At 53.4% G+C, this 14328-nt stretch overlaps 2 protein-coding genes across 2 annotated transcripts in view; one reads left to right on the top strand and one right to left on the bottom strand.

Moving 5' to 3' along the window:
* Positions 1-10588, top strand: part of LOC108920255 (alkyldihydroxyacetonephosphate synthase, peroxisomal-like) — a 37758-nt gene extending 27170 nt beyond the window's left edge. Inside the window, exons 16-20 of the mRNA XM_029247154.1 lie at positions 266-327; positions 1034-1123; positions 2687-2786; positions 3577-3634; positions 8444-10588. Of these exons, the coding sequence (XP_029102987.1) occupies positions 266-327; positions 1034-1123; positions 2687-2786; positions 3577-3634; positions 8444-8565 (432 nt within the window). The 3' untranslated portion in view covers positions 8566-10588. The remainder of the gene's footprint in view (positions 1-265; positions 328-1033; positions 1124-2686; positions 2787-3576; positions 3635-8443) is intronic.
* A 786-nt stretch (positions 10589-11374) lies between these two features.
* Positions 11375-14328, bottom strand: part of pde11a (phosphodiesterase 11a) — a 41083-nt gene continuing 38129 nt past the window's right edge. The window contains exon 20 of the mRNA XM_029247152.1: positions 11375-13389. Within this exon, the coding sequence (XP_029102985.1) occupies positions 13225-13389 (165 nt within the window). The 3' untranslated portion in view covers positions 11375-13224. The remainder of the gene's footprint in view (positions 13390-14328) is intronic.

Here is a 14328-nt window from a genome sequence, read left to right as displayed (position 1 = left end):
ACGGGCCAGATTGACACACAAAGGCTGATGTGGAACGCGAACCTGAGAGGGCGTCAGGGTGTTGGTTTGGACGCGTTGCCGGGGGACGCTCAGGTTGAGGAATGCCCCGCCTCACGTCGCTTTCTGTAGGAGAAGCATTAATTACGTGGCATTGTTTGGGGTGCAACGTCCGTTCCCTTTGAACGCCTCCAGGGATGACCGAGTCCGTCGGCTCATCGCGGCTGCTGGTGCCTCTCACACTCGCTCCCCTGCTCTCTTTCCACAGGACTTGGGGATGGACTACTATGTGATTGGAGAGTCCTTTGAGACATCAGTACCTTGGGACAGGTAATGGCAGTGGTCATGCGGCTCATGACTGTTGCGAAATGGAGTAAAACGGAGTTGTTCGCGTCCGGTGCCCCCAGCCTCGTCACCCGTCTCCTATCAGTCATGGAGAGTAGCGACTTCTGCAGCTTTCACGTCTCACTTGGGAGGGGGGGCATCTCAGGAGAAACAGGAGACTTGCTGGTCTCCTCCCAGGGCAGTACATACAGACTGAGATCTGTCACCTGAAGGTTGCAGGTTCAAGTCCCAGGAGGAGGCCTGATATAACCGCCCCCCCCCAATGAAAGGCCTAGGACATGATACCACGGGACAACTGGTAGTGTAGCGGTTAGAGCTGCTGACTTTGGACCCGACCCAGGTTCAAATCCCACCTCCAGATGTGGTACCCTTGAGCAAGGTACTTACCTCCAGTCACTCCAGTAAAATTACCCAGTTGTATAAATGGGTAAATAACTTCTTTCTTCTTCTCCTGATAATCCAGCAGGAAGTATCTCTCACACACACACACACACAGGCACACAGGCACACCAACACACTTGACACTCATCGTCACACTGACATGATGGCAGAGGCACTGGTGTTCTGAGTTGCAGATCCTCCCCCCCCCCCCGCAGTGTTTAACCGCTCTCACACGTTCCTCCAGCTGGATTCCAAAAGCAGATACACTTTTGGGTTTCTCTCACCTGGTGCTCTCTTGTGTTCTACCTAGGGTTCTGGATCTGTGCAGGAACGTCAAAGAGAGGATCGTGCGAGAATGCAGAGAGAGAGGTGTCCAGTTTCCTCCCCTCGCCACATGCAGGTGTGTGTGTGTGTCTCTCTCTCTCACCCTAACCCTAAGGTGGGAGCAGGTGCTGTTGGCCCACAGCTCACTTCCTTCGTTCCGCACTCCTGTTAAATATGATGCGTCCTGAGGCCACCCCCGGGTCCCTGCTCCACTTTTTAATATTCTTGCCAATCCGCTTTTCTCCATCCACGCCATAGTTCAGTGGAGGTCCAGAAGCGCAGCCAGAACTGTCGGCACGTTTGCCCCTTTTTCCCTGTGACCTGGCCGCCAGAGATATCGCGGGGCACCGGTGCTCCTGCTCACAGATTAAACCGATCGCTACGTGGCGCTTCATTTCCCTTCTGTGCCGGTGATCGCGTAAGATTGATTGGGCTGCTTGACCTCTGCGAAGGCCGTCGTGGTCAGGGATGATGGCGGGTGAGTAGGGGGAGCGGCGTGGGCGAGCGAGCGAGCGAGGGAGGCGCTGGACCGCAGAGATCTGGAGCACATCTCTGCAGAAGAGCTGGGAAGACGTGGCGGCCCATTTCCCGACGTAACCAGTTAAGCAAACGAAGGCTTTGTGAACGTGACTGGTTTCCAGCAGGTGGAACCGCTCGTGTGACAAGTCCTGAAAATCCTATTTGTTCATCTTTTCCAGGCCACATATTGAACCTAAGCGTGGAAGTAGCATAAAGGAAAGTTGCTCGCTAACGTTAATTGCTTCTCTGAATCGGGGTCGCAGTGGTCAGGAACCTATCCCGGGAGCCCAGGGTGCCAGTCCACCACAGGGATGAAGGAGAGCGTCGGCTCTATTTTCTCATCAAATGATTTTGCGCGTGGGACCGACATCGACGTCTTTGTCCTGTAATGCATCATCCGGGAGAACGAGAAAACGGAAAGGAAGCGCTTTGAGCTGAAATAAATGAAAAGTAAATGAAACGCTTGAACTTTTCAGGTCCTGTACGCGTCACGCAGCCTTCGGACGGTGGCAGCGCGCCCCTTTAATGCGTCCGCGTCCGCTGCGATGTGCGGAGACGGCTGAGTGACTGGAAGGGCGAAGCCCGCCGAGAATGTCAGGCCTGCTTGGCGAATGATTGAACGAGCCGCTCTGCTAATCCAGTAAAAGCCTCCCGCTGATGGCCCTTTAATGGCCCGATAATGTGACGTGATTGAATGTGACGGAGCCGGCGGGCCACCCCCGCGTTTGTCTGAACGTCCCCGGGACCGGGGTCGGGAGGGTACGGTGCGCGGTCTGCGGGGGGGAGAGGAGGCGGCGGCGGCGGCGGCGGCATCGGGACCCTGTTGTTAACAGGAAGCGATGTGTCCGACACGGCCGTGCGATGGGCCTCTTCGTAGCCCCTGTGGCTTCTGTGGGGACCGATCGGCAAGTGCACGGTGAAAAAACGGGCAAATACCGTGATTAAATTAAGACGAAAGAAAAAATGCGGTGCGTTTGTCCTCAGCTCTGACGCGCTGCGACAGCTTGTCCTCCGTTCGGTCCCTTTCTCGCCCACGAGGGCTCCGGACCACAGGTGGTTGTTGGTAATTGATGGATGGTCCCGCGGATGTCGGTCCTCACTTCCAATGTGTCCTTTGCAGGGTGACTCAGACCTACGACGCCGGTGCCTGTGTGTACTTCTACTTTGCCTTTAACTACAGAGGGCTCGCGGATCCGGTGAACATTTACGGACGAGTGGAGGTGGGTCAGGGCTCGGCGCCCAGCACCGATCGTCGCAGCTGTGCCGCTCGCTCTTGAGGCGTTTACTGTGTTTACTCGGCCGCTGGTAGCACGGTGGTTACAGCTGCGGCCTTTGGACCCAAGTCCAGCTGTAGTACCCCTGAGCAAGGTACTTACCCTGAATTGCTCTAGTAACATTATGTTGCTGTTTAAGTCATTGTAAGTTGCTTTTGGACTAAATGAATAAATGTAACACACACAGAACAGGTGTAACAGGTGGGGCGGCATGGTGGCACAGCGAGTAGCGCTGCTGTCTTACAGTGCCTGGGTGGTACAAGAGGACGTGGGTTCGATCCCTACTCGGCCTGTGTGGAGCTTGCATGTTCTCCCCGTGTCGGCGTGGGTTTCCTCTGGGTGCTCTGGTTTCCTCCCACACTCCAAAGACATGCTGTTCAGGTTCCACCATAGTGTGTGAGTGACAGAGAGAGAGTGTGTGTGTGTGTTCCACTGATGTGTGAATGAGTGACCTAGTGTAAGTAGTGTATCTAGCAGTGTAAGTCACCACGGTGAATAAGGTGTGTGGGCTCATAACACTACATAGAGTTCATTGGAAGTTGCTTTGGAGAAAAGTCTCTGCTAAGTGAGTAAGTTTAAGTAAAGTAAATGTAACACACACAGGCATTGACTGGCACTGGGTGACAGCATGTGAAAACACTGCGAGTGTCGCTTTAAGGTGCCCTTCCCTTTGGGGGGGGGGGGATGCTCAGTGACTGACATGTCTCACCGGAGCTTTCTGTCCCTCTGTTGGCAGCATGCCGCCAGGGAGGAGATCCTCGCCAATGGAGGGAGCCTCTCGCATCACCACGGAGGTACGTTTCACTCACCTGTGTGTGTGTTTATGTGTGTGTGGGGTTTAGTGGGGGTGTTTTGACACTTCGGAGCCTCTCATGCTGTGGATCGGAGCCCCGATCAGATCTCGTGCACGGAGACGTGTGCCTATGTCCTGAGCAGCGCCCTTCCAGCTCTGCCCCGTGGGACCTGCTCACCGGCGCCATCCGGGGACCTTCAAGCATAACGTCACACAGCGTGTGTTCTCGAGTCCAAGTCATACCGAAGCGAGCGGAGCAGTTGTGCGTTCTGGACAGCAGTTCCTCCGCTGGGGTGTGTGTTTCAGTCCCTCGGTCTCGTGACTTCCTTCTCGTGTGTGAAGCGAGGTCTCGGGGGTGGGGGAGGGGTGTTGGGCAGGGAAGGGTAGACAAATAGTCCTGCAGCTGCTCTTTGTTCCCATCGCCACAGACTAAATGAAACATGGCGGGAGTGTTGGGGGGGGGGGGGCTCCTCCACCCTATCAGGTCTACACCAAATGGCTACCTTATCTATATTGCCATCCGCCTCACTGTTTTCATACATCATTTGAGGCTATTAATCTTGTCTTTCAAAAACGCCACGCGATGAGTCAGTCGGGATATTAAATCGCGCTTTGTTATCGAGGAGGGGTCAGCTTGAAAATTAAAAGACTGCTAATAAAAAGGATCCAAATCAGCGGGGCTGCCCTTTCGCGTGCCGCTCGCTGACCTCCGGGTGGCGCCCTCTCCTCCCCCACCCCCCCGGAGGCGTCGCGGCGGGGAAGGTGGGGTGGCGATGCGGCTCCCGCGAGCAAGGCGCGGTGTAATTGTGATTAATCACGGCGGACCGCGCTATCTGGGAGCGGACAGGCCGCCGTGTCGGCCCACGCCGCCGCCGTGACGGATGGGGCCGCTTTCGCTCGGCTCCGTGTATCACACAAAACAGATGTAGTCTGAGGTGGCGAGGTGGGGGGGCACTGCAGGAAGTATAAATTATTTTTAACCTATGTTTACACCGGGCGCCGCTGCTGCCGGGTGAACCTGCCCCCTGCCGCCCCCCCAACCCCACTCCCACAGCACCACCGAAACACTGACGAACAGTAGAAAGTTCTCCCAGCGATGATGCTCACAGTCTCCATTTTATTGAAAATGAAACGCTGTGATTGTGTGTCTCGTGAAAAGTAAAGGTATTTGGGCAGATCAGAAATACCCCCAGTGTTTTATCCCACATCATCTCTCCAAATTACTTTGGCAAATTACAAAAACTGTAGTAGTAGTAGCGATAATAATAATACTAATTAATATTTATATATTTAGCTGTCATCTTTGTCTAATGGAACTTTAAAATGTTAATCACCACGATTTACCCTGTTAAGACAGCAGGGTTTTCTTACTCTATCAGCGCAGGGTCAACAATGGGATTAGAACCAGTTACCCTCAGAAGACGAGGGCTCTAACTGCGGCGCCACCTGCTGCCCCTGTTACTGGGGTTCCGCTAGAATAATTGAAACTCAGAATAATCGACATGAGGTTTTGTAGGGATAGAAAGGGGGGTACAGTGTCACAGTGTGGTAGTGGAACTCAAGAATTGTTTACCTGGTGGGGGGTAAACGTTGTGTCTGTGTCTGACCATGGAAGATCCACGGTCCTGAGCCACCCAGTGTGCTCATCGGCCAGCAACAGCACTGTGGTGGTCTTTGAGAGTAGGTGACAGTGTCATGCATCGGGGAGGTCAGCGCAGGCATGAGCAGGCATGCACACTCACACTCTGCCCTTTTCACTTTGATACCACTCCTGTCATATTGGAGTAAGAAGGAGCCCCGTGCTCTTTTTTACTCCCTTTAGTTTGTTCCATTCTTTGTTTCCCACATTTGTGAGTGTGTCTTGCTGCACAGGGGGGTGGGCATCCCTCTCCTCTCTGACCCCCCCCCCCTTTGAGAGCATCCCTGTTGAGCTCCACCAAGATCTTCAGCAACTGCTACGCAGTTCAAAAGCAACTTAAATAACTTCATAAAGTAGATTTTGTGACATCTCTTCATTTTTCCCCCCCCCCAACTTTGGGAAAAATTCAGGGTTGGACCGCTGTAGACAGCTTGCAGACACTGGTGTTTCTCTCTCTCTCTCTCTCTCTCTCTCTCTCTCTCTCTCTCTCTCTCTCTCTCTCTCTCTCTCTCTCTCTCTCTCTCTCTCTCTCGCGTGTGTGTGTGTGTTCGGTGATGTTCCGTTCACAGCAGTTTTTTTGCACGGGGGGAGGAAGCAAAACTTTTCCTTTCCATTAGGAAGGTGGCGCATGCGTCTGTGTGGAGGTTTCATCTGCCTGGTCAAAGCCCCACTAGATTTATTGCGATCGCAGGGAGACGGGGGGAGAGTGACAAGATGGATGTGTAAATTATCACTGTGACAGAGGTAATGATGCACTCCCAGCACCTTCTGTTTTCTCCCTCCTTGCGCGGTCGGGGGGGGATGTGGGGTGTGGTGTGTGTGTCGGGGGGAGCAGCATGTGCTGGGAGATCCAGAACATTTGGAGTCGTGGGTGTCCTCCCCCTCCCCAAAGGGTCCCGCCGGGGTCACTTGCGCCCTGTGGCCTCGCCGCTCTCCAGGCCAATCCCGGTGCAACGGTCAGGGCCGTCACCGCTCTCCACGGACCAATCAGCTGTCCCGCTTCTTCCTCCCGTCCTATCTCTGAGAATGGAGGAGCGGTCGGGTCGTGGCACTGTGACATCGGAGTATAGCGAACACGGCCTTCCTCTGGTGCGGCGGCCCGCATACACACCCTGCTTGTCTGTTCCGTTGGCCTCAAACTCAGTGCCTACGCACCCCAGAGTGTTCCGGAGTGTCTGTGCACTCTCGGAGCGTGCGTGATGCGAGACTCTGCTTCGGCTTCTCGTTCCCCGTCTCCCCACCCCCTTCGTTGTCCCCCGGCAGACTGGGATTTATAGACCTGGTGAATGTCGCCCCCTGTTGGCCACCGGCGCGTCTCCTCGTCCAGCTTTGCGCTCGCGATTTTTCACTTTGCTCTCGCTGCGGAGTGACCCTTCACACACTTACCGTTTCCCCCGGTAGCGGCGCGCTCCCAACCCTAAAACAGACAAGTTGCTACCAACATCAGCCAATATGAATTTACAGCGGCTTTTTATGGCTGTCGCAGTAATGTGGATTGATGCCGAGCTCAAGTGGGGGTCGGCGGTGTAGGGTTGGACGTGGGGAGGTGTAATGAGCGCGGTGCCAAGCGGCTCGCCCACGAAGGGCTCCGTAGGAATATTTTAACATGTCGCATTCGTTTCCTTGGACGCAGGTTGTCGGTTTGCTGTCCTTTACTCGTGTGCCGTTTCACGGGGACGGCTGGGAGGGACGTGTCGGTCCCCCGGCACCGGTACCCGGTACCGGTACGCTCGTGCCGTGACACCCTGTGCGGGTCCCGTGTTCGACAGGAGCCTAATGGTGCGTTTCCGTTCCTGTGAGGGGACCCCATTCTCCGCGCTGCCTCTGCAATGACACCCTGCTTACTCACCGCTCCTCTTACCCACAAGGCACTTGGGCCTCTTTCCAGCGCGGCGCAGGGGTCCAACCCCAAACTCCGCACTTGTTTTCACTGTTATTTTAGAACATCTTTCTTTTTCATCCTCAGTGCGCTGATAGGATAGTTTAAGTTCTTGTGTGCGAAGGATGGCTACTCGGAGCGCCGCGTCTCCGTCTTGGTGTTTGCCGTGACGTCGAGGTTCCGCCACGGAGCGCATGTCGATCTTCATCCCTGGTTTGTTTTAACTAGAGCTGGGAAAGGCGACGGACGGTAAGCAGGACGGATGATGTTTAATGTCCTCGGTGATGTCGGCTTTCCACGCTTAACACGAGAACACGCGTTTCCAGTGGGGAGGGGCCGTCATTCGCGGCGCTTTGAGTGGAGCCAAAAAAAATGCAACTTTTCCACTGTAGTGTCTCTTCGGACTGCACGCAGGGTGACTCGCTAGAACTATCGACTAGTATAACTAGCTGACACCTTCATGGAAGGGGACTTAAAAAGCTAGATGTGCAGCAGGCAGTTTAGTCTGCAGTTCACCTGAAACACATGTTTTTGGGCTGTGGGAGGAAACCAGAGCACCCAAGGAAGCCATGGGGAGAACATGCACCACAACTAAACTCTGCAGCTGAGTTGTGACACACAGGGAAGGATTTCAGCCGAAGTGACCGAATGAGGAAAGTCGCACACGGTCTTAACCGAGGAGTTGGTGTGTGGAGAGCAGCGTAACCGCAGGCCTGGGCAGCTTGGCGCGTGCGGTGATGGGGGTGCCAATGCCTGGAGACAGCTGGCAAGTGTGTGCGTGCACTCTGGGACACGGGACTCTGAGCAGCACGGTATGGCGCCGCCTGCTTGCGCCCCGGCTCTAGGTTCCGGGGGTTGCAGCCGCAGGGCTGGGACCACCGGGGGGAGGTGGCCCTGAGTAGCAGTGTGCAGCAGTGGGCAGTGCCCTCTGTGGGAACCGCGAGCAGCTCTGCGCCCCCCGCCCCCCTCGGCTCAGCCCGGGAGCGAGACGGGCGACTCTCCGTCGTGGCGGGCAGTGGCAGTCCCCCCCAACCCCCCCGGGAGCTTGAGGGACCTAATGAGTTTGATAGTCTGCTGGGCTCCATAAATCACACCATGCAAAACATTTCTCTTCGCTGAATAAAAGCATTTATCACCCACTGTTTATTCACTCACACTCGCAAGATTGATTGGCTCCCAGCTGCCCGCGGGACACTCGAGCATTCCTCTTTTTTCTGCTTTTTCACATTGTTTCTTTCTTTTCTTACCCCCTGTCCCCTGCCCACCCCCCCACCCCCCCTCCTCCTTTCCAGTGGGAAAGCTCCGGAAGCACTGGATGCCGGAATCCATCTCCGATGTGGGCATCGGGATGCTCAAGTCTGTGAAGGAGTATGTGGATCCAGACAACATCTTCGGCAGCAGGAACCTCCTGTAACCTTCTCCCTCTGGCCCCTGCCCAACCCCCCCCCCCCCAACCCCATCTCTGACTGCATTCCTGGGGATGTTTGCTCACTTAGTTGGAAAGGAGGCATCGGTTGAGGGCGGGTGGCGGGTACTCCCAGGCCTGCACAGGGGCGGTCTGTTATGGCGAGTGACCCCGCCCCCGACCCGTAGGCCACGCCTCCTAGGACCCCGAACGTTTGTCTCGAGCGCCTTCTTTCTTCTAACCGCTTCTTGTCCCGTCAGCAGCTTCCTCAACCTGTCGCCACAAGGAAACCGTACGTCCTCATTACCGCGGGACTTTTTAACCGCGCACTTAACGTTACCGCAGGCGAGCAGAGTGAAGCGTGCGGTCCGCGCTCTCTTCAACGCGTGCTTCACACAAAGGGTGTTTACTATGTCCATTTGTTGCGCTTCTCCGTGTCCCTGCTTCCCCACCTGCTGCGGCTTCTATCATTGCTTCTGTGTGTAGCTCTGGCTTTCATCTTCCTCCTATTCCTCCTATCCCCTGCTGTTGTGTCATGCATGCCCTTGTTCTGTATATCGCCCCTTTCCCCAGCCAACCCCCCCACCCCTTCCTCCCTGTCCAGCACCACTTCGGCCTTTCCCGCTGCCTGTCGTCCCTTTGCCTGTTGCAGTGAGGGCTGCGCACTTTTACCGCACCAGACTCCGGACGAGCGGAAGGCTTTAAACGACGTAAAACCTTGAGCTGTCTTCGGCCCTTTCTCTTCGGCGCGTCGCGAGCCCTTCGGTTTCACCGCCGTTTACGCTTGTGCTAAACCACCTGTTTCTCAAGCAGGGTCTTGCTGACTCTTGTCGGGGTCCTATCCTACCCGCTATCTTTGCAGTTTTTCTGTATTTCCTTATTTTTATTTCTTTTTGGGTTTTGGGCCACATTCGGTGTGTTCCGACTCAGCTTGAACGCCGACCTCCCTCGCACGCTTCGGCGTGCACGTTGTGAAGACGCCGCGCATCCTCCCTCGATTCCAGGCGCGCGCATTTTTCGCCTGCGAGCGTCGTCATTTCGTCCGCTGTCATTTCAAAGCGTGTACATTTCATTTGCACATGGAACACGTGAACACACCCCCCCCCCCCCCCAACCCCAGTCGTTGCAGCACGCGTTTGTACAAAGACCCCGAGTCTCCGATGCGCCTATAACCACAACCTCAACAAAATGCCACACGTGTATGTGCTTTATGGACATTATATATGATCAAACAAGCACTGAAACGGGATCCTATTAGTATTTACTTGTGTACGTACGTACAAGCGTAAGCAAGTAGGGTAATAAAGATCATGTTTATGTTGTATTTCTTTAATTCACACGTGCAAAAAGCCCAAATTAATATGTTTCGAAAGCTCTCGTTATTGTTCTGTGTGACTTGGTGTAAACTCTGTGTATCCCTTGCCGGAAAACAGTTTTCGAAGGTCAACACACACACTTTTCTAGCAGTGACTGAACTTAGTGGATTTTCGTCAGGATTTGTGCGCTTCGACCTTTACGCCACTTATTTTACCGTTTAATTTCTTACAGCGTTAACATGTACGGTTGCCTCGATGAACCAATGCAGGCGCACTCGGGTTTGAGCTCTCGGTCAACGGGACAGTTCGTGTTCGCGGACCCTGAACCGCAAGCGCAATGCGGCCGGCGCCGTCGGTCCGGCCATGGTTCGAGTCCCTCCGCTAACCGCACTCCTCCACCGACGGATTTAATTAGGTTGCCTTAGTTGCTCAGAGTGGGTCGTGTCTCTCGGTGTGTCTTCTCCTCCATCTCCGCAAGCGTCTCCCTCCCCGAATTCCCGGGCAATTTTTGCCTCTGCGGAACTTCAGTGAAGGAAATGGGAGGGGCTCTAGCCCCCTCTGGCCATTTTCTGATGAGTTTCAAGCTTTTAACACATAAAGCCTAATGATGGAGAGTTTGACATCACCGTGTCACCTGTGTCATTTTGTTATGGTCTCTATTAACACTGAAGTACATTTTGTCAATGACATTGGTGCAATAAAAAAGTTTAAATCAACTACTTTGTGCTGTTTTTGTGTAGGTTTTTTCCCCACAGCATGTTAACGGTCATTGGGTGTGGATGCAACATAAACTGGGAAATTCATAATGGGAACACCTGGAGTTGAGTGCGAGTCATTGGGAAGCAGCACCGTGGACACAGTGTTTGCAATTATGTTTCATAGTTATGTGAATACGTGTTTGAATATGTGTACCTACACAAGTATACAAATGAATAAATAAAAATAGATTTGCACACTTTATTATACCGTATTGATTAACAGCACCTGGCTCAAGGGTTCTACAGCAGGAGGCAGGAATTGAACCTGGATCCTTTGAGTACTGGTTTAATCTCTGTGCTTGCCTCCAAGCACACGTACAAATATTACAGACAAGTGGAAGCTACTTTAAAATGGACATTTTAATGGTGAAATTGTATCAAATAATGAATTATTGTCAGTACTCACTGATGCAGGACAGGATAATAACGGGTAATGTACTGTAGTGACTATTCTAGAATCACGTGTTTGCATCCAAATGTTGATGTGATGCACTTTTTGTGTTTTCTTCCTCCGAGATGTACGTCGCTTTGGAGAAAAGCCTCTGCTACATGACTAAATGTCAAGGTAAATGTAATGTACAGGGTAATGTACTGTAGTACATGGCAGTGCGGGAGTTCAGTAATATGTTTGTCCACACGGGGGCGGTGTAGCAACAGGAGAGTGTACCCACACACACCATAAGAAAAGTTGTGGAATTATGAATAAAATTCCACCACTTTATAAAAATAGATGGGGAGGGGGGGGACAAAGGGTGATTTGCAGCAGATTTATTTTGACAAACTTAACAAAAACACTGGCCATTTACAAATATCATGCCAAGGTGCAAACTGATAAAACGCCGACGCCGATCGCGGCCAAACAAATAGAAGCAGGAACCTGAAAATATTTTGCCCCTTTTAATGCGAAAGCGTTCGTACCGTAGGTCACAACCGAAAAAGAGAGTACGGAGACGGTTTATTCGATACTTAACTCGCTATGCTTCGCAATCCATGCATCATCAGTTAATGACAAAACGACGGACGGATGTCCTCGCTGCGCAATGGTCCAGTTTTACAAACCGGATGTATAGTGCTGGAACAGTTAATTTTCTTCTGCCTGGTACATGAACTGCAGGTGCCTCAAGTCTACAATGATGAAATATCATCCATAATAAATTCCAAATATGTCTATGTTGCTCACTGGTCTCTCGTGACATTAGGAATTAAAGACGTGTATTTATTTAGCAGTATGTAAAAACGCCGTAGTAATCACCTTTCACATCAGGGCTGTCTTTCGTTTTTAACTGCACTGGGGGACAGTGGTCTGGTAAATTTATGCCATAATTTGCTTGCTTTAAAGTGCACCCGTATTAAGGTATCAGCGTACGCCTACAGCATCTCAGCGTGCAACGATCCGGCCTCCATGTCGTTAACGCCGTCGTCATTCCTGCATTTCAGGACTAATGTCGGCGCGTCTAATATGGGCCCGTGTTCCGGGGAATTAAAGGAGTGTCGTGCCGAGCCCTCGTCGAGTCGAGTTATCGCCGACTCTGCTGGAATCACAATGTCGGCCCGAATCATCCGTTCTTGCGAGTCTTTGAAAATGAAAACCTTCTAAACGGCCGAAACGCTGGCGTTCAGTACGTTTGCTGCGTGTTTCTCAGAAACTTTCTGTTTTTACTGTAGCACCGGCGTGCAGTACAGCAGTCTCGATGTTCCAATTACTTTACGGCACTTATTTCTCCATACTAACCAATGAGCGGCGGTGGGCCTTTGACGCCGCTGTTTCTTGAAATTGTGTTGGCCGTCACGTGGACGGGCGCCAATGTACGTTAAGCGAATTTGGATGAGGCGGGGGACGGGAGCCAACGCCGCGACGGAATGTCGTATTGGCGTGCGCTCATAAACATGGCGCGCTGCGTCCGGCCCGTGTGCGGAGATGCCGAGGGAGGGGAGGATGTCGTGCCTTTTCCCTGCCCGACCGCAGGCCGGGGGTCTCGCTAACGCGTCGCAAAGCCGTAGCACTAACTCGTGTGAGATGTCCGCCGTTGAGTGCGGCCGCTATAAAACACATAGAGTACGTATATGTACAGTAGAAAAGAGTTGCCGGTCCTGACCCGGAGGGCTGCCGGGAAGCGTGGGATGGGTGCGTCCCGGGGGTCACGCTGGCGAAACGCGCAGGACACCCACTAGCGACACCCCGTCTGTTAGCCCGTCTCGCTCCGCAACACCACGGCTTGACAGGATGACAAATGCGGTTGCGGAGGCGTCCGGCCATCCGGCCAGCCGTCCCTCTCGCGTGGCGCCGCGTGTCGGCCCTCCCTCGGTCAGCGCGGGGACCTCTGGCACCGCCGCGGTCTCTATCTACAAGGCGCCCCTGAGTCCCATGCAAAAGGTCTTGGCAGGAAGGCAGAAACCTACATCTGTCCTGACTAACGCGTGGCCAAGCGGACGCCCGCCCCGAGGAGAGGAGGAGGGCAGCGAAAGCTAAGAGCAGAGCGCTACAAACTCTGCATGCACAGCACAACCTGTTGCTCAAGGCTGCAGATTCTGGCAAAGAAGCCGAGAGGGCGAGAGGCCGGGAGGAGAAGCCCGGAAGGTTGGGCTCGGAGGAGCTAGCTCGTGTTCTCTGGGGCCGGGGGGGCCCCGCCGCCGCCGCCGTCGCTCAGGACGCCGTCCCGGCTGAGCTGGCGCTCTCTGTGGAGCTCTTCCCACTTGGACCTGTTGTCCCGGATCAGGTCGACCGTGGGTTGCAGCTTCGGGTTCAGCTTGACCAAAGTCTGCGGAGGGAGAGCGAGGAAAGCCGGGTCAGAAGAGCTCGGGTACGGAACCCGGCTCCCTCCGGAGGGCGAGTCCGAGCTCGCAGGATGGAGCCAAGAGCGCGAGGAAGGTAACTGGCATTACGGGCATTACCGCTGCCCGGTGCTGCCACCTGTTGACACACACCCTCCATTACATCCACGCTAGGATCGCGCGCACACTCCTGCTCTGCGTCCGGGCTCCAGCGAGGGCATCTCTATCTCGGACTCGAAAACGTCTTTTCGAAAACACAAACTTCAAAAACGATGCGATCAAAGAGGAACGCGGCTGTTCTCCATCATCCCACCGTCATGCGTTATGGTCAATTGTAGAAACAGATAAAACATAATCCCCGCGCCCTTTGGGAGTACCACCGCCTGTGTAAATCAGAATCGCTACCCAGGTGCGATATAAAATTGACCGCGAATTAAAATTATCCCAACAAAGGCAAATTTTACAATGAAATAATCCTGTTTACCTCAAAAGTCCCTTGTTTCTCCCCTTTCCATCTCTCTCTTTATTTATGCATTTATGAACTAATGTGGAGGCCCTGAGCTGCACTGTGTCACTTGTAATGAGATTTACATGCTTTGGCTCAAAGTCTGTCTTCTTGGGCAACGGATTAGCATTTTGGACATTTTTATGATTGTTCCTCTGAACGTCGAGTTCTTTCGTAACTGTCGCATTGTGGCGCTCGGACCGCCCACGTACGGTCCCTTCGATTTCCTATGGCCATTTACATGTAATAACATTTAGCTGACACTTTTCCCCAAAGTGACCTATAGTATTAAGCCACTTGCAATTATTTGCCCATTATACAGCTGGGTAATATCACTGGAGCAATTTAGGGTAAGTACCTTGCTCGAGGGTACTACAGCTAGAGGTGGGATTCAAACCTGCAACCTTTGCACCCAAAGGCA

The sequence above is a fragment of the Scleropages formosus genome, chromosome 21 (genome assembly GCF_900964775.1).
Source record: "Scleropages formosus chromosome 21, fSclFor1.1, whole genome shotgun sequence".
NCBI classification, from domain to species: domain Eukaryota; kingdom Metazoa; phylum Chordata; class Actinopteri; order Osteoglossiformes; family Osteoglossidae; genus Scleropages; species Scleropages formosus.
This window is presented reverse-complemented; position numbering and strand designations above follow the sequence as displayed.